This window comes from Anolis sagrei, chromosome 4, assembly GCF_037176765.1.
Source record: "Anolis sagrei isolate rAnoSag1 chromosome 4, rAnoSag1.mat, whole genome shotgun sequence".
In the NCBI taxonomy this organism is placed as follows: domain Eukaryota; kingdom Metazoa; phylum Chordata; class Lepidosauria; order Squamata; family Dactyloidae; genus Anolis; species Anolis sagrei.
The window spans coordinates 132,375,869-132,395,837 of NC_090024.1; the positions used below are offsets into that span (position 1 = coordinate 132,375,869).

At 41.5% G+C, this 19,969-nt stretch overlaps 1 protein-coding gene across 5 annotated transcripts in view; it reads left to right on the forward strand.

Annotated features, from left to right (window-relative positions):
• The window catches only part of PDE4DIP (phosphodiesterase 4D interacting protein), a 122,854-nt gene that overhangs the window by 38,961 nt on the left and 63,924 nt on the right, over positions 1–19,969 (forward strand). For all 5 annotated transcript variants that reach the window (XM_067467689.1, XM_067467686.1, XM_067467690.1 and 2 more), the window contains exons 5-8: positions 8,633–8,709; positions 11,479–11,587; positions 15,908–16,074; positions 16,565–16,682. In XM_067467689.1, coding sequence (XP_067323790.1) covers positions 8,633–8,709; positions 11,479–11,587; positions 15,908–16,074; positions 16,565–16,682 — 471 coding nt within the window. The remainder of the gene's footprint in view (positions 1–8,632; positions 8,710–11,478; positions 11,588–15,907; positions 16,075–16,564; positions 16,683–19,969) is intronic.

The window sequence follows — 19,969 nt, forward strand, 5'->3', positions numbered from 1 at the left end:
TTATATGGCAGTGTTGAAGCGCCCATAGAGAGAACTGTCTGAATAATGCAAGGATCCAACAGTAGGAGGGGGAATGGCCCATGGTTTTATGAGTCTGTATACTAATACATAGGAGCCCCCGGTGCTGATTGCTGATTTTCTAGATCGTTCACAGTCTGGCTTCAGGCCTGGGCACAGCACCGAGACGACTTTGGTCACCTTAGTGGATGACCTCCGCAGGGAACTGGACAGGGGGAGTGTGGACCTGCTGGTTCTCTTGGACATCTCAGCGGCTTTCGATACCATCGACCATGGTATCCTTCAGGGAAGACTTTCTGGGATGAGTCTCAGGGGCACGGTTTTGCTGTGGCTCTGATCCTTTCTTGAGGGTCGTTCCCAGTTGGTGAAGCTGGGGGACACCTGCTCGAACCCCTGGCCGTTGACCTGTGGGATCCTGCAAGACTCGATCTTGTCCCCCATGCTATTTAACATCTACATGAAACCACTGAGAGAGGTCATTTGGAGTTTTGGAGCACGGTGCCATCTCTAAGCAGATGACACCCAACTCCACTACTCTTTTCCATCCGATTCCAAGGAAGCCCCTCGGAAACTGGAACAGTGGCTAGCTGCTGTGTCGATCTGGATGAGGATGAACAGGCTGATCCCGATAAGACAGAGGTCCTCCTGGTCAGTTCTACATCTGACCGGGGTATTGGGTGGCAACCTGTGCTTGACAGGGTTACACTCCACCTGAAGTCACAGGTCCACAGCTTGGGAGTCCTCCTGGATTCAGTGCTGACACTTGATGCGCAGGTGTCGGCGATGGCTGGGAGGGCCTTTGCACAATTAAAACTCATGCGCCAGTTGCGACCATACCTCACAAAGTCTGACTTGATCATGGTGGCCCACGCCTTAGTTACCTCTAGACTGGACTATTGCAATGCACTCTATGTGGGGCTTCCCTTGAAGACAGCCCAGAAACTTCAACTGGTCCAAGATTCATAACTGGGGCAAATTACAGGGAGTGGTCAATCCCCCTGTTTAAGGAGTTCCATTGGCTATTGTTTATTTTACGGTCCCAATTCAAGATGCATGTCATCACCTATAAAGCCTTAAACGGTTTGGGACCTGCCTATCTTCGTGACCGCATCTCCTACCATAAGCCTGCACAATGTCTTCTATCCTCTTCAATCCTAAAATGATCCCTTCATTCTTTGGGGAAGGCCCTCCTTTCACCTCTTCCGCCATCACAGACACAATTTATGGGAACGAGAGAGAGAGCCTTCTATGCTGTAGCCCTCAGGCTGTGGAACTCGCTCCCTGGTGAGATCAGGCAAGCCCCTACCCTAGTAGCCTTTAAGAAGGACTTAAAAACCTGGCTCTTCCAATGTGCCTTCAGAGAGTGACAATATACTCATTTCCTGTTGTCTCTCCCAATATATGTCCTCATATTGCACTCCCCCCATTTCGCAGAAGGTCTATCTTCACTGTTCCACCCCTACGAGCTCTTATATTTTGGTCATTTCTATCTCTTCCAGTGTTTTATCATTCTATGTACATTTGGCCTGCCCACTGTAATTGTTCTCTCACCTTATTACCTTGTACTGTTTATTTACTTTTTTGTCCTACTTATTTTACTGTGATGATATTTTTTCTTGTTCTGTATTTTGTTGTTATGTATTATCGGGCTTGGCCTCATGTAAGCTGGCCTGAGTCCCCATTGGGTAGATGGTGGCAGGATATAAATAAAGTTTATTGTTATATTATATTAATATATAATGCAGTTCAAAGAAGTTAATCTGCATTCTAAACCTAGATTACATGGCAGTGTAAATGGGGCCTTAATTGTATTTTAATAGCAGATATTTCTCTCAGTCTGCACAAGAAAGGTTAATATTATAGAGCCATTGCATATACCACTGACCTTTTCAGACCGTGCTTCTTAATTCTAAGTGACCCAAGAGAAAAATAACGCAGTTGTTGTTATTCAGAGGCATGCTTTGCGGCCAAGGCACTCAAAATATTCCTGTTAAAGAATTCCCCATCTTTGATTCAATGACTCATGTTTGTAACCTGGGTTATTTCTGAATTTCATTGTTATGGTGCTTCTGTGTCCTACTTAAGTGAAATAAGCACATATTTTCATATTAACTTCTTCCAATCCAGACAAATCATTCTTGGTGTTTAATAGATGAGCAAACAGCAATCAGAATGCCACAGCAGGCGAAAAAAGAGAGAGAGATACAGTTTAATAATGACATAACTGAAGTAGTTATTTAAATGTGCTATGTTTTAAGATAGGGTGTCAAACTCATTCTCATTGAAGGCCAAATCAACCATATGTTTGAGGGCCATTGAATCCATGGATGAAGAATCTGTGGAACTATAATTCTTTTACATAGTTAGGTGCTCTTTAGTTTTTGTCCAGTTTGGATCCCCAGATGTTACTGAATGACAACTTCCATCCATTTTGATAATCTGCCATGCAATGAGTGAGGATGTATTGTCGAAGGCTTTCATGGCTGGAATCACAGGGTTGTAGGTTTTTCGTGCTATATGACCATGTTCTAAAAGCATTCTCTCCTGACGTTTCACCTTCATCTATGACAGTGTTTCTCAACCTGGGGATCGGGACCCCTGAGTGGGTTGTGAGGGGGTGTCAAAGGGGTTGCCAAAGACCATCTGAAAACATAGTATTTTCTGTTGGTCATTGGGATTCTGTGTGAGTAGTTTGACCCAATTCTCTTGTTGGTTGAGTTCAGAATGCTTTTTGATTGTAGGTGAACTATAAATCCCAACAACTACAACTCCCAAATGTCAAGGTCTATTTTCCCCAGACTCCACCAGTGTTCACATTTGGGCATATTGAGTATTTGTGCCAAGTTTGGTCCAGATCCATCATTGTTTGTGCTCTCTGATGTAGGTGAACTATAACTCCCAACTCAAGGTCAATGCCCACCAAACCCTTCCAGAGTTCTCTGTTGGTCAGGGGAGTTCTGTGTGCCATGTTTGGTTTAAATCCATCACTGGTGGAGTTCAGAATGCTCTTTGATTATAAGTGAACTATAAATCCCAGCAACTACAACTCCCAAATTACAAAATCAGTCCTCCCCCCAACCCCACTAGCATTCACATTTGGGCATATTGGGTATTTGTGCTCAATTTAGTCCAGTGAATGAAAATCCATCCTGCATATCGGATATTTACATTACGATTTATAACAGTAGGAAAATGACAGGTATCAAGTAGCAACAAAAACAATATTATGGTTGGGGGTCACCACAAGATATGGAATGGCATTCAGGGGTCACGGCATTAGCAAGGTTGAGAACCACTGATCTATGAGAATAAATAATGGGAATTGCAAGCCAACAGCACTTGTGGCTCTGAGGTTGGGAAATGCTTAAAGGATATTTTGGGCTCCTTCTATATAGCCATATAATCTGAATCAGAACATGAATTAAATAAATCAATTTGTACTTTAGAGAGTTTCCACATACATTCCAGGAACCATGAAAAAGCTCCACTGGCATCCACAAAGCTCTCTTTGTGTCAAATCAGTCCAATTAAATTACTTTTTTTCTTACCCCATCTGGAGAAATGCTCCTAACTGTAGAAACACATTGGATAAAAATCAGCAATGGATCTCATCTTCCAGTTCAAAAACAAAAAAGGGATAGTGAATTCTTCTAATGGATGATGGGGAAAAGTACTTTTTTCCCTTCTGAGAGTGTCATATCTGGTTCCTTTATCTGACTTTTCCAGTGGTAGCACTGTTTACATAAGTACTGTGCATGTTCCTTCTGAATTTCTACTCCACAGCATCCATACACTGATCAGCTGCAGCACATTTTGGACTTTCTTCTGACGTTTTTAAACACATGTTTTTCATGTGTGTTGCATCATGCATTTCTAGCCACCTTCCTTATAATCCACATTGTTTCAGACTTTTGGCATGTGTAGATGGGGCCTTAAAGTCAGACATCCATTCCACAAGCCTTGTATCGGAATTCAAAACCCGCTCTCCTGACGAAACAGAATAAACTGAAGCCTTCCAGATGTTATTGTATCACAACTCCCATCTGCTCTTGTCATGATGTCTAATGATGAAGAATATAGGAGTTGTACTACAGCATCTGAAAAGCCCCATATAATGATACAGCAGACTGGATTTGGCCCATGCGTCTTGAGTTTGACACAAGTATTTTAAGATATCCTTCTCCAATATGATTATTTCCAGATTGAACTGCAAATTCCATAATATTTAGTTGAATTGTGGATTTTGCTGTCAAAAACTGGAAAGTGCTTGTCTGGGGAAGCAACTTAAAGTATGTATGTAGAAGGTTCCCTCACCTATCACGGGGGTTTCGTTTCAGGAACCCCCACGATAAGTGAAAAACCGTGATGTAGGGACACTATACTGTATATGTACAGTATAGTTCTGTCCACTCTTCTCTCCCCCTCCTCTCTCTCTCTCTCTCTCTTCCTCTATTTGTATGCTACTTGTATTTTAATTTTTTTATAAAGCTATGAAACAGGGAGTCCGTGGTTAGCGAACCGTGAAGTGGTGAGGGAACACTGTACCTTGAGGTCACTTGTTGACTTATGGTAACTCCATAAATTTTATAAGGTTTCCTTAGGCAAGGAATACTCAGGCCCCTTCTACACTGTCCTTTTTATCCCGGGATCTGATCCCAGCTTATCTGCTTTGTACTGGATTAGATGAGTCTCCACTGCCATATAATCTGGGCCCGCTTATCCCCCTTCCAACCCCAGAGATTACTTCGGTCTGAAGACCAAAAATTGTTTGTAGTCCCTAACATCCGGACCTATCATCTGTCATCTACTAGGCATAGAGCCTTCTCGATCGTAGCCCCTTATTTATGGAATGCCTTGCCGGTTGAAACTCGAACCATCTAAGACCTACTTGCTTTTCAGAAAGCCTGTAAAACCTTTCTTTTCCGGCAAGCTTTTGATGGGTGAACAACCCGGGCTATGTCTGTCTTCGCTGCCTATTGTTATTGTAGTGGTTAATTTTAAAGCTAACTGTTTTGTTTTAATTTGTTTTTGTAAACTGCTCCGAGCCAAATTGGGAGTAGCGGTATACAAGTTAAATAAATAAATTATAATATAATATAATATAATATAATAATATAATATAATATAATATAATATATAAATAAAAATGTAATGTTCGTTTGTGGGATTAACGTAACTCAAAAACCACTCAACAAATTGACACAAAATTTGGGCACAATACACCTATCAGACCAACAAGTGATCATCACTCATAAAAACACTGAAAAACACAGCGGAGGAGACTTAAAAAGCCAAAAAATAAAAATTATATCACAACACATGCATAAAACCACACATATACACACATACACATATGTACACACACAAAACACATATACACAGACTGAGCTACAGCAATGCATGGCAGGGGATGGCTAGTCTGGGATAAGGAGGTAATCTGAGATCAGATCCTAGGATATAAGGACAGTGTAAAAAGAACCTCAGCGTTGATTGTGCCCGTTCCTTCCTCCAAATTATAGTCTTCAATACCTGGGATTTGTTGTCTGTCTCCATCCAAGTACTAATCAGGACTGACTTTACATAACTGCCAAGATCAGATGGGTATCAATAGATAATATCTGAAGATGCCAACAACTGAATGTGCCAGGATGTGATAGTGTCAATTGGGCATACAGCATTCTCTATTGATCCTATTGTTTCTTTAAAATTATATGTTTTTATCCTGCAAAGAACTAATGAAAAAAGCTCTGATTTGTGTTTTTATTATATTTTGTTATATTTTATTTTATAAGTTAATCTCTGAGAGTCATTCAAAGACCAGCATTATTGGGAAGTTTTGTGTGACTTTAGTAAAGGAATAAATTATTCCCAGAATAATGATCCCATAGCACTTTGTCCTCCAAAGCACTTTACATTGTCTTAGGTCTGCTTGTATGTTCCATAAACCGCCCCATCACTTTTTCGCCCATGTCCAGCATTATTTTTAATTTTAACTACATCTGGCCTACCCATAGATTTTAAATTGTGTTGTCCTATTGATAATGCTATGTTATTGTTTTATTGTTTTGTTGTTTTTAAATTGCTTGTATTGTTGTATTATGGGCTCGGCCTCATGTAAGCTGCACCGAGTCCCCTGGGGAGATGGTCGCGGGGTATAAATAAAGTGTTGTTGTTGTTGTTGTTGTTATTATTAATCATTATTAAATACAGATACTGTCTTGGTTTGTACTCTGTGAACCTCATCCTGAAATGGTGCTGTGAGATGTCTCCTAACATCATCACAGGATGGAAAATATTTTCCTTACTAGCAGGGTGCTCCATCCAGCAAACAAGAAATTTGCCCTATATATTATAGCAACTACCACAAACTCTGCTTGGTTCTTCTATTCCACCTGTCACTCTGTGTTGATGAAAAGCCCCAGCCATCCATTTCACCAGCTATGTAATATGAGATGGGAAAGTGCTTAACAACCACACAATATTTTCTCCCTTCTCTCTGGCTGACAAAATGGAGGCTGTTACCTTGGGAGGGCACAGAAATGGAAGCTGCTTCAGGCTGGGAAGGTAACATTTCCAGCAGCCAACCCACATCACATACTTTTTACTGTCTATGCTACATGAGTAAGCAAATCGCAGTTGAATCTGTTGCTCTGACTGAGCCAATTGTGGGTTGGCAGCTCAAATTTACTCTCTCAAACAGCTGATCTGTCTTCCCCAAACTGGGCAACAGAAATTAGGACGTTCTGTTCCAGAGGAGGCAAACATTGCATTGCTCAGCTGGCTCTGCATCACTCTATTCATGGGATAGCAAATAATGCAACTTGCTCCTGAGTTTAAAGCCATTCATGGGGAATATAGAGGAAGCAAGCAAATAAAAACTGTACGTAGCTGAGGATCCTTCCACACACCTGTATAAAATCCCACATTATCTGCTTTGAACTGGGTTATATGGTAGTGTGGAAGGGCCCAGACTCTCAGGAATGGTGGGTATCTTTGTACTGGGCACTTCAATAGATTCATTGGCAAGAATCACTACTAAAAGGTTCCTTTTGTAAGTGATATTTTAAAAAGAACTATTTTTGCATGATTTAGGGAAACAAACTCACATCTCTAGATGAAATTTGGCAGTCTTCAGCCCCTTAGAAAGGACAGAATTAACTGCAAATAATAGTTCTGCCAAGCAATAAAAAATTTAAAACAACACATTTTCAATGCAGGCGAAACGTCAGGAGAGAATGCTTCTGGAACATGGCCATACAGCCTGGAAAACACACAACAAACCTGTGATTCCAACCAGGAGGGCCTTCAACAATATGTTTTCAACGTGTCTAGCAAATAAAAACTAACTTGCAGGCATCCTAAATTTTGAAGGGTCTAGCACATCTTCTAAATTCCTGAAAAATCAAGTTCAATCATTTTGTTTTTGACTGCTGTAAGCCAGTTTAAACTTATGACGACCCTATAAATGAGAGATTTCCAAGTGACCCTATCATCAACAAGTGTGCTCAGGTTTTGCAGACTCAGGGCCGTTAAATATGAACACTAAACTTATTTATTTATTTATTTATTTACAGCATTTATATTCTGCCCTTCTCACCCCAGAGAGGACTAAGGGCAAATCACAGAACACATATACAACAAACATTCAATGCCATTATGACAAGACAGACAGTACAGATAGAGGTATATAGGCTTTCCCCATCTTTTGGCTTATTGGAGATTGTGCTCTATTCTGGCCACAGGGGGGTGCTGTTGCTTCATCCTCCATGCCAAAGAACCCTGTTCACAGACTTTCTCCTTTATTTATCTAATCTCCAACATTTCCTGGTATTTGCTTATGGTGCCATTGAAATACCTTTTTGCTCAGCGGTACCTATTTATCTATTCACAAATGCTAGGTTGGCAGTGAGCTGGGCTGAAGGTTGGGCACTCACTCCCGACCCGGGCTTCGAACTGCCAACCTTTTGATTGGCAAGATTTATTGCAGCTGGTGGTTAATCTGCTGAGCTAAAGCCCATTATGTAAAGCAGGATCTGTTTTGGGGAGAAATAGCATGAAAGTGGAGGAATGAATATTCACATTTTAAGAAATGCAGGTGACACCATACTACTTGCAGAAAATAGCACAGACTTGGAACAATAAGTGAATACGGAATAGCGCAACAGGATCAGATTATGATTTTGGATTGTGTGGTTTTAATTAATTGATTTTAATGTTGAGTTGAGATGTTTTTAATATTTTGGTTTTAATGTATATGATTATTTTATTTGTATGTACGGTATATTTGTGCAGGATCGAATTGTTGCCTATTTGTAAGCCCCCTTTGGGGCTTTGGGATAAGGAGGGCAGGGTATAAATACAGTAAATAAATAAATAAACAATTCCTGAAGAAATTAATGGAAAAAAGTGTCAAGGCACTTTTTAATCTGCTTAATAGATTGTTATGAGTTTTAATTGTTTATATACTTATATTCTAAAAAGCTCAATAGAATTCTTAGGTAAACCCCCTTTCCAAGTAAAATGAAATAAAAAGTAGAAACCCCCACTTCAAGATTTGAGTTTTACAGCCAAACAAATTATTTTTCTACCTATTTTGTACCTTTGTACCTTTCAGAACATTGAGCTGAAGGTGGAAGTAGAGAGCCTGAAGAGAGAGCTCCAAGAGAAGCAGGAAAACTTGGATAAAGCTTGGTAAGTGGCATTTCTAAAGAGAAACATCAAAAACGTTCGGGAAACTTTTCTCCCTTTCCTACTTACTTACTTAGGCAATCCCTCATTGTCTGAGTAGGATTGTCTTCCAAGATCAGTGTACTGGTGGTGGGTATGTAGGTGATTGTGGAGCCCTATTCTTGACCTGCATGTTTTCGCGCAGTGAGGGCATCGGTTTCCAGATGGAAGGCGGTCCCAGTCAGGGTTGGATTGACGTGCCTTCCTCTTGGCACGTTTCTCTCTTTCACTCTCCATTCATGCCGCTTCAAATTCTACAGCACTGCTGGTCACAGCTGACCTCCAGCTGGAACGCTCAGAAATCTCACAGCTGGATTTATGTAGCTTAGAATTCATATCTAGTATTTTTAAAAACAAAAACAAGCCTATTTTTTGTCCAAAAACCAACTCATGCCCAGATTATACTAAATAGTTAAGGTTTCCTCCTAAATACCATCTATATGCCAATGAGAGGGTTGTGTGTTGCATTTCTCTTTTGTTACACTGTAAGCAGAAGAGATACTTGCTAGCCAGTCTGTAATAAAAGTATTTCCCTCCTCAGACACATCGCAGGCTGAATTAAGAAGCCTCCTAGAGCTTAGCCACTGCTTTTCCTTCTCTGAAACCTGAGAATATTATTGGTTTTTCTGCTTCATATTTCCCTCAGGAAAATGTGCTTTGCCACACATGAATAGCAATTAGTGTCCTAGATTCAGAGTAAGAGCTCATCGACGTGGACTGAATAGTCAGCACTGACTGTGAAGTTGCTCCTGGCTGTCTTCATGACATCCAGGGTCTTCCTGTCCTTATTGCAGGGGTAAGGCAGGTTAATTTGGGCTTACCCTACATTAAGGAAAGCCAATGGGTGCTCTGGAGTTGGACCAAAACTGCAAAGCAATCTGACCACTTGGACACAGTGTGAACGAAACAATTGGGTCTGATGTGAATTGGTCCAACGTAAGCGATTCTCACAAAGCATTTCAAGGAAAAGTCTTACTGGGATGATGTGCGGTTTCCAGGCTATATGGCTGTGTTCTAGCAACATTTTCTCCTGACGTTTTGCCTGCATCTTCAGAGGATCCCCTGAAGATATAGGCAAAGCTTCGGGAGAAAATGCTGCTGAAACACAGCTTTACAGCTTGGAAATCACACAGAACCCTAATGATTCCAGCTGTGAAAGCCTTCAACAATACAAAAGCCTTACTGTCTTCAAATAGTACTTTATTTGTTAACAAACAATGGAATCAGCCAACGCATAACATTCTTTTGTCAGAACTGAAGATCCCTCCAGATTCATTCTTGTAAAGGCTTGTATACCCAGTTGCTCATGGGGTCATAAACCATATCCCAACCCTTTGTACCACTGTGGGAAGAGGTTCTATTTTCCCTGAGCAATAGAGCTTTATTGTTCCCACTGATGGTCTCAGCCAAATGCACCTTGTATATACAATAATTATATGTCAAATGTTGACTTTTATGACATGGTTTCAAAGGAGTCATAACATTCCTTGATAAAAAACACCACCACCATCCCTTTTTCCCTTTGCCCATCACTGGCACCCCCACATAACCCAGTGAGAAAGGGGAGAGGATCTCTCCCCTGCACATCACTTCTGATAATATCTGAACAAAGCACCATTGAGATCCAGGAGCTTGAATTATCTTGATATTTGCTGGGAGATTACCTTTGCTAAGCATAGGCTCTAGAAGAAGTTCCTGATATGCCTTGCAGCTCATTTCCTCTTTCAAAAGGTGGAGAAAGGAACAAGGGGATGAGCAAACCTGAACTTGATCCTAACCAATAGGCAGAAGTTGGTCACTGGTAGCAAAGCAGCCGATACTTTAGGGGGGATGAGTATGTATATGTGCTCAGCAATTGCAATAGTTCTATTTTAAGTTATGTTAATTTGACCTATGTACTATTTTTTGTATTGTTTTAACTGTTAGTTGCTGTAAGCCACAGAGTCCCTTCCAGGAGAGGGGCCCAGATATAAATAAAACATTATTATTATTATTATTATTATTATTATTATTATTATTATTATTATTATTATTATTTTGTCAAAGGCTTTCATGGCCAGAATGACTGGGTTGCTGTAAGTTTTTTTGGACTGTATGGCCATGTTCCAGAAGCATTCTCTCCTGATGTTTAACCTGCATTTATGGCAGGTATCCTCAGAGGTTATGAGTTTTGTGGAAACTAGGAAAATTGACTTTATATATCTGTGGAATATCCAAGGTGGGAGAACGAACTCTTGTCTGTTGGAGGAAGTTGTGAGTGTTTCAATTGGCCACCTTGATTAGCATTTAATGGCCTAGCAATTTTCAAGGTATGGCTTCTTACTGCCTGGGGGAATCCTTTGTTGAGAGATTATTATTATTATTATTATTATTATTATTATTATTATTATTACTATTGATTGTGGGACAGACTAAGGAAAAATATAGTCAAACACAAAGTTTAGATTTCAGGGTAGCTTTGTGTTTGACTATAATGGCCATGCCCCTAAGATGAAATTTGACCTAAGAGTGGTCAAATTTATTTCACATTCCAGTGGGAGGAGTTTGGGGATCAAAGACAAAAATAAACCCAGCAATGGGAGGTAGAGCACACAGATATTTCCTCCTTGTTGGCAAAAGCCTGGAATGCTTTATCGGTTTCTATCCTCTTGAAGCCACTCTTTCACTATAAAACATGTGTATGGCTGTGCTAAACCCCTGACATCCCTTTTGTTTTGATCTTGTGTATTTCAGGGCAGCAGTAGAGAACTCGCACAGTCAGAATGAAGCAGAGCTCTGTCAGCAACGAAAGAACAAGCATGTTTGTGAGATCCTGGAGAAGAAAACCCAGCTCCTACAAGAGGTGAGGAAATGGGCTTGCAAGACAGGAGAAATACCTTGTCCTTCGATGGCCACTTGGATAGGGAGAAATATGACAATCCAGCAAGAAATGGATGCACTGATGACTGGCACTTTGAAATAGCTGGAAGAATGAGCTGTGTGTGTGTATCTATCATTATCCTGATTTGATGGGGTATTTCAAATCAAATGTTTATAGTGTGTACTATAATGCTTCCATTGACCTACAATGAAGGCAAAAAAGAAAAAGAAAGAAAACCCAAGCAGGTGCAACAAAAGGTCTGAATAGTAAATTAAGTCTTCATGATTTTGCATTGTTCCTAAAATCAGAGCTAAGTGTCTCCTTTGAAGTCTTTCTGCAGTAGGGTTCACACAATGATCTATTAGCCCTGTAATACTGTACTCTGTGGAAATAATAAAACGCTGGCATTGCCCGTCTTCCTTTCGCACAGTGTGCATAACCATCATAATCATTGTTATTATTGTGATTGTTGTTGTTATGATGTGTTACTTCCCCTCCTTACAGCTCAAGATGAGGTCCAACAAAGTTAAAATACACAGATAAAACCTGAAATGCCTCTATTTATTTATTTATTTATTTACTGCATTTGTAAACCGCTGTTCTCAGCCCTAGGGCGACTCACGGCGGTGTACAACATATAAAAACAATTTACAATAAAGGCAATATCACAAACCACAATAACAACATCATTATCACTAATACAATTACACTAAATCATTCGCGACGTCTCATCATAGAATCACAATCCAATCTCGCTATCCATATTCCGTTCCAATCATCGTTTCCAGTTGTTGTAGCACTTAGTTAAACGCCTTCTCAAACAACCACATCTTTAGTCTCTTGCGGAATGTCATAAGAGAGGGCGCCTGTCTGATGTCTACAGGGAGGGTGTTCCACAGCCGGGGGGCCATCACCGAGAAGGCCCTTTCTCTCGTCCCCGCCAGACGTGCCTGTGAAGCAGGCGGGATCGAGAGAAGGGCCTCCCCAGACGATCTCAAAGTCCTCGTGGGCTCATAGGCCGAGATGCGGTCAGACAGGTATTTTGGGCCGGAACCATTTAGGGCTTTGTAGGCCAACACCAGCACCTTGAATTGGGCCCGGTAGCAGATCGGCAGCCAGTGGAGCTGGAACAACAAGGGCGTTGTGTGCTCCCTGCGTCCCGCTCCTGTTAGTAACATGGCTGCCGCGCGCTGAACTAGCTGGAGTTTCCGGGCCGTCTTCAAGGGCAGCCCCACGTAGAGAGCGTTGCAGTAGTCAAGGCAGGATGTGACCAGAGCGTGTACTACTGTGGCCAAGTCAGACTTCCCAAGGTACGGGCGCAGCTGGCGCACGAGCCTGAGCTGTGCAAATGCTCCCCTGGTCACCGCTGAAACCTGGGAATCCAGGCTCAACGATGAATCCAGGATCACACCCAAGCTGCGAACTTGCGCCTTCAAGGGGAGTGCGACCCCATCCAGCACAGGCTGTAACCCTATACCCTGTTCGGCCTTGCGACTGACCAGGAGTACCTCTGTCTTGTCTGGATTTAGTTTCAATTTGTTTGCCCTCATCCAGACCATTACTGCGGCCAGGCACCGGTTCAGGACCTCGACAGCCTCCTTAGTAGCAGGTGGGAAGGAGTGACAGAGTTGGACATCATCTGCGTACAGATGACAACGCACCCCGAAACTCCGGATGATCTCACCGAGCGGCTTCATGTAGATATTAAACAGCATGGGGGACAGTATAGAGCCCTGTGGAACCTCACAGGTCAAAGGCTGTGGCGTTGAACAGGTGTCCCCCAATAACACCTTCTGGGTGCGGCCCTCCAGAAATGACCGGAGCCACTGCAGAACAGTGCCCCCAAGGCCCATTTCCGCAAGACGCCCCAGAAGGATACCGTGGTCGACGGTATCGAAGGCCGCTGAGAGGTCCAGGAGCACCAACAGGGACACACTCCCCCTGTCTAGCTCCCGGCGCAGATCATCCACTAAGGCGACCAAGACCGTCTCTAGTATGCAACAATGTCATGTAATGAGCACGCACTGTTATACAGCTCCAAATGTGCATCCCCAATCATCATGTGATAATGTTCATAATATCATTTGTTGGCTTAAGCCAAATAAGATGGAACAATCCTAGGAATCTTTCTGGGAATGTTCTAGCCCAGTGGTTCTCAACCTGGGGTCCCCAGATGTTTTTGGCCTACAACTCCCAGAAATCCTAACAGCTGGTAAAATAGCTGGGATTTCTGGGAGTTGTAGGCCAAAAACATCTGGGGACCCCAGGTTGAGAACCACTGTTCTAGCCCATGACTTCCTGCATCTCAACCTTCTAGTAGTTTTTTCAATTGGAAACTGATTTATAGAATCATAGAATCCTAGAGTTGGAAGAGACCTCATGGGCCATCCATTCCAACCCCCTGCCTAGAAGCAGGAATATTGCATTCAAAGCACCCCTGACAGATGGCCATCCAGCCTCTGTTTAAAAGGAGCCTCCACCACACTCCAGGGCAGAGAGTTCCACTGCTGAACAGCTCTCACAGTCAGGAAGTACTTCCTAATGTTCAGATGAAATCCCCTTTCTTGTAGTTTGAAGCCATTGTTCCGTGCCCTAGTCTCCAGGGAAACAGAAAACAAGCTTGCTCCCTCCTCCCTGTGGCTTCCTCTCACATATTTATACATGGCTATCATATCTCCTCTCAGCCTTCTCTTCTTCAGGCTAAACATGCCCAGCTCTTTAAGCCGCTCTTCATAGGGCTTGTTCTCCAGACCCTTGATCATTTTAGTCGCCCTTCTCTGGACACATTCAAGCTTCTCAATATCTGTCTTCAATTGTGATGCCCAGAACTGGACACAATATTCCAAGTGTGGTCTAACCAAGGCAGAATAGAGGGGTGGCATTACTTCCCTAGATCTAGACACTATGCTATTGATGCAGGCCAAAATCCCATTGGCTTTTTTTGCCGCCACATCACATTGTTGGCTCATGTTTAACTTGCTGTCCACGAGGACTCCCAAGATCTTTTTCACATGTACTGCTCTCGAGCCAGGCGTCCCCCATTCAGATCTTTCTCCCTTGAAAGAACAATAGGTTTCTTCCTTTGACTTGGGAAGTTTGTTTCAAGTAATGGAGGCCACATGAAGACTAGATAGTGGAAACCTTTCTGGTGGCAACATGGAGGTGATACTTCCCTAGCAACCTATAAAATTAGTACCAGTGTTCTGGAGAGACTTAAAAAATATTTACATAAAGTGTAACATCCCAACACATTTGACTAGTCTAGAAAACCTTATATGACTCAAAACTGATACTTAGATTTCTAAAAATATAGCTAGGCATCACTGCATAAATACAATGTTAATGATTTGCACTACACTCAGAGACTGCAATATACTTACCAACAAGAGGCAAACTGAATCAGTTACTGTATAAGGGGAAACAACTCACTCCCCATGACCAACTATATATGTTTCTCCCACGTCATTATTATTTTTAAACGGAAAAAATATCCAGGAGTAAATGTTTCAAAATAATGATGGAATTGCTATTTGTTTCCTCAAAGCAAGATCACACCTCCTCTCTCCACACATGTATTTGGTCCCTGGTTGAAGTGAACTATTGGAGGAGATTGGCCACAGAAAAAGAAGGAGTGCCTTTATGTATGTGTGTGACAGGGAGAGCGATCTTACTGTAAAGAAATATAGCAATAGCATCATTACAGCTTACTACTTTTGCATAATACGTACATCCTGGTTCGGTTTTATTTAAATGTAATGACTCACTGGGGAAATAACAGGCAGAGACCATGTGAGTATTGTGAAGCATCTGGAAATAAATCTACAGAGAACCACAAGGGGGTGGGACACGGCCAGATCTATCAGCACAATCAACATCACAAACAAACTACAATGTGCTGCCTTTCTATTAATATTTTTAAGTTAGGAAAACACTGAGAGAAGTGATAAAAGACCTAATGACGTTATAATAAACTGGGTCAGATCACTAGTCTGGATCAGCCTATGGTGTCCATGCTATGCTGAGAACATCAATACATAACAAGAGATGTTGGTAGGTATTCCAAGTTGATTTAGGCTGAATAGTTATGAGCTGGCACAGGCAGAAACTATTGTAAAATTGTGAAATATTGCTAAATGCTTTCATTCTCATACTCCTGAAATTAATTCAGTTCTGCTGGGGGAAAAAGTCACTTAGAACTAGGATTCATGCTTTTTCAGATTTGTGTGGAAGAGCAGGATAGTACACAACTTTATTATTTGCCTGAAAGTAAAGACTTTGGTCGGTCCCATCTCTATTTTTCAGGAGGTCCAGTCAGCAAATGCAAACGCAGAAAGGATGACAACGCTGGCTGAGACTGAGAAGAAACGTTGCTTGGAACTCAGCAAGCAGCTAATTGAGTTCTCCAAGAAGCAGAATGAGACCCAGAAAAGCCAGGAAATGTGCCGAGTTAAACTGGCCGAGAAAGACAAGTAAGTACAAGTCAATTTTGTTATGGTGACTTAGTTTTTGTCTGTCAAAATATTTAGGGGAGTGTAAGGAAGTGTCTTCTATTTCAGGGTCCTTAGAACCAAAACAAATTCTATGGCTCTCTTTTGTGGGGTCCTATTTGAACTTTATTGCTATAATGAATGTGGAGACTTATTGCTATTACCCCCCCCCCCCTTTTTTTTTTCTCTTCCCTTTGTGTTCTGACTTAATGGGGAAAGTGCCTTTGTGAGTGAATAAATGGCTTCCAAGGGAGTCATGACAGTTGCTCATCCTACCATATCCTGTGTGGAAGCTGCACACAGTGGTTCTCAACCTGTGGGTCTCCAGATGTTTTGGCCTTCAACTTCCAGAAATCCTAATAGCTAGTCAACTGGCTGGAATTTCTGGGAGTTGTAGAACAAAATACCTTGGGACCCACAAGTTGAGAACCACTGCCTTAGCCAAAGTAACCAGACCCTTTCTCCTTTGCAGGAGGATTGAGGAGCTGACCCAAAATCTAAGAGACACGGAGCAACTTCTTGAGCTGCTGTCTACGGAAAAACAGGACTGGCAGCAGTGTTTGGAGGAGCCTCGGCAAATGAAAGCGCAGGTAATGATGCATCCCACCTTTCTCCTGCTATAGGAACTCCAAGCAGCTAACCACAAAATTCCCTAGTGCTCACCTTCTACAGGTGCAGTACAATAGTGTTTTTGCCTCATTTCACCTCATGCTGCTTCCTGACCCTAGAAAAGTACTGGTTTAAACTATTTTGAGAGATTAATTTCAAAGGAAGGCTGAGTAGGATGCTTGAATTAATAACTGGAGAAAAGGAGAGGAAAAAACCACTAAGCAATGGTATGTATTCTTCCTTTAGCCACACAAGACATTTACTTGTGCCTCTTTTGAGAGAGAAAGCAGCATATCAATAATTAATATTATTAATAACAATACTTCTGTCTAGGGAGTGGTCTAGCTAGTGATACCATACCAATGTTTATGGTAAGCAGCATTCTTCCAGTCACTCCCTCTCTACTTCTCACACCTGTGGATGCTTTTGCCGGGGGGGTCTTCATCTTTCACATAAATACAAGTGACCCTGGAGTGCCAAGAAAGGCTATGGCAGCATTGGTGGATCACACAGGCTGACGCCCCTGATTACATGTGATTTGGTGATCACTGCTGTATTACAGCCAGGTAGAAAGGGTTTCTTGTTCTACCTGACCCTCAAATTTTCCGTAAATCAAATGTTTGAAGATAGCTGTGGCTTTGCCATTTGGAAAACAAAAACAAAAGCAGAACGGAAACACATGTTGCCTCCTTTCTTCTATTACTGTTGTAGTGCTGGAGCAATATCGCCCCCTGATGCACATTGTTTTATATTTCAGTTTTAAGAGTGACTTTTAATGTGCTATGAGTGTGAGTCTTTTGAAGGGTTCTTGTTGCTCAGCCTCAGAGGAAGTGCAAGGATAACTCCCCTGAGTCCTAAGTAGCCATTTCTGTATGAGAATAAAACTGAAGTCAAATACAACTTCTCCAGTACCACATCACCATCACGCATCTAAGCCCAGAAAACAGTGTAACGGTGTGAAATAACAACCATCTTGGAAATGTATGTTATTATCTTGCAAATCATATATTTAAAAAATGAAAGATTTTCATGAAATATGTTGTGTTCCCATATATTCCGTTATTACAATTTATTTTTGTGTCAGTATCTCTTATAAGGGCTTGGTTTAATCTCTGACTGCTAGTAAAAAACTCAATTCTTGTGCCACAAAATGATGCATGTCTAAAAAGTGTGTCACTATCATGAAATGTTTGGAAAGCTCTGTTCTAGGGTGTGCCCAGAGGCATCTTAGTCAGATACTGTTTAGATCTTTGAGTATTTTCCGTTTTGAGGAAATGGGGGCAAATGTGAAAAAGCAAAGAGAAAGAGAAACATATTTGGAGATTGCTATTGCTGAATTGCTTCTAATTCAGGGTACAATATGCTCTTGAGTTGTACAGATTGATGTGTGAGCAGCCTCATGTTATTGATAGCATTCAGTTTTACATTTCTTGTTGTTTTGTTATCTTAGCTGCAGTGCCTGGAGCCAAATCAGACAATGCATCTTTGTCATTTACTTAACATATTGTTTAAATGCAGCTGGGATGTAACTGTGTCAGCTGTATTTGGGGGGGGGGGGGAGGATACGTCTCTGTTTTCTTGATATGAAGAATCTCCTTGTTGGTTTTAGCTCTTTTGCTGTCATGGTTTTTAGGCCTGTTTCTGAAGTTATTTGGGGTGCTGATTCAGAAAATTGCATTGGATAGACTGTATCAGCTCTAGTTTCTTAGGACCTCATCATATGAATGATCTAAAGTGTTGCTACACACATTAAAGGCAATTTAAAGACGGGAGTTCCACAGAACCCATTATATGATGCAAAACTACTTCTGGCTGTTCCCCATGAGGCTCCATCTTTAAACCGTTTTTAAAGTGTGTAGAAACAGTTTTTGGATTTGGTTAGCAATTGACTTCAGGGCTCCTGATTCACGCAGAAATGCTTATTTAAACATGGGATGGGCATAGTCAGATTATCCCATTTTAGATTGTTGTAGTGACATCAAAGAGTGGGTGTGTCTTTGGATGGTCTCCAAATGAGCCTTGATGCTACTTTTCTGCCATTAATCCTTAAAAAAAATAATTTACTTTCTAGGACAATGATGGGCAACCTTTTGAGCTTGGTGTGTCAATACTTGCCAAAAAAAACGAGCATAATTCAGGTGGGGTGTCACTTTGAGAAAAAACCCATAATTTCATGATATTTGTAGTTTAAAAACAAAAATATATTATTGTAATATATAACTGTATTTAATAATCTAAAAACTATATTTCGGCATTATAGAAAAATGCTGGTGTAGGAGCCGAGGATGAAATGTCCTTCTTGGAATGTGGCCCCATCTTCTCTGTATGCGGCCACATGCGGCCATGTGTCATCGAAAATGGCTACGCGTGTCAGTGCTGACACACGTGTCAAAGGTTCGCCATCATGGCTCTAGGAAATGCTCAAATTCATTACCAGTTCGCTGTAGCTATATTTCCCTCTTTTTTTAGACCTAGATTTAGACTTCTGCCATTTGGAGGTTTCTCTTTTTTTAATTAACGAAAACAAGCATAATGGGTGGGGACAACAGTCATCCATGTGATAGGGCAGAACACAGAGGATTACTGTAGAAACAGACAGTGTGGTGGTGAATATATTATCGGTTTTCCATTTAAACAGAACAGAACACTATGGTAAGAAGATGGGATGAGGTCCTTCAATATGGTTATCGTGATTTTCCATGGGTGAGCAGAGTAGAGAGTGATACATGGCCAATGTTCTGTTTCTCAAAAATTAGACCTGATAGGGGGAAACTGGTGTCATTTTTTGGAATTAGCAGATCAAATATAACCAGAAACGGGCCTAACACTTGAGCCATCAAATATACGTGTTGACCGGTGATATTGTGATGGTACAAGTTGCTGCCTGTAGAGAAAACACAAGAGATGTCCCTATTGTGAAACTGCCTCCCTTCAGCAGGGTATTTATTTATTGTGTCAGAAGCGAATTGAGAATACAGTTATAATGTATTTTTAAAAACACAAAGTTAAAAACTTGGCATTGTACTACATTTCCTTTGACCAGAAGCTGGCTACTTGGAGCGCCTCTGGTGTCACTGGTGCCATTGTGCCAGTTAGCAGGGCTCAAACCGCATTGTAGTAAATGGTCTGTGATTTGCTCTTTTCAACACTCACATGTCATGGACTCCATTTTGTAGCCCCATTTCTTAAGATTGGTTTTGCATCTTATGGTGCCAGAGTGTAGTCTGTTCAGTGACTTCCAAGTTGCCCAGTCTTCTGTGTGCCCAAG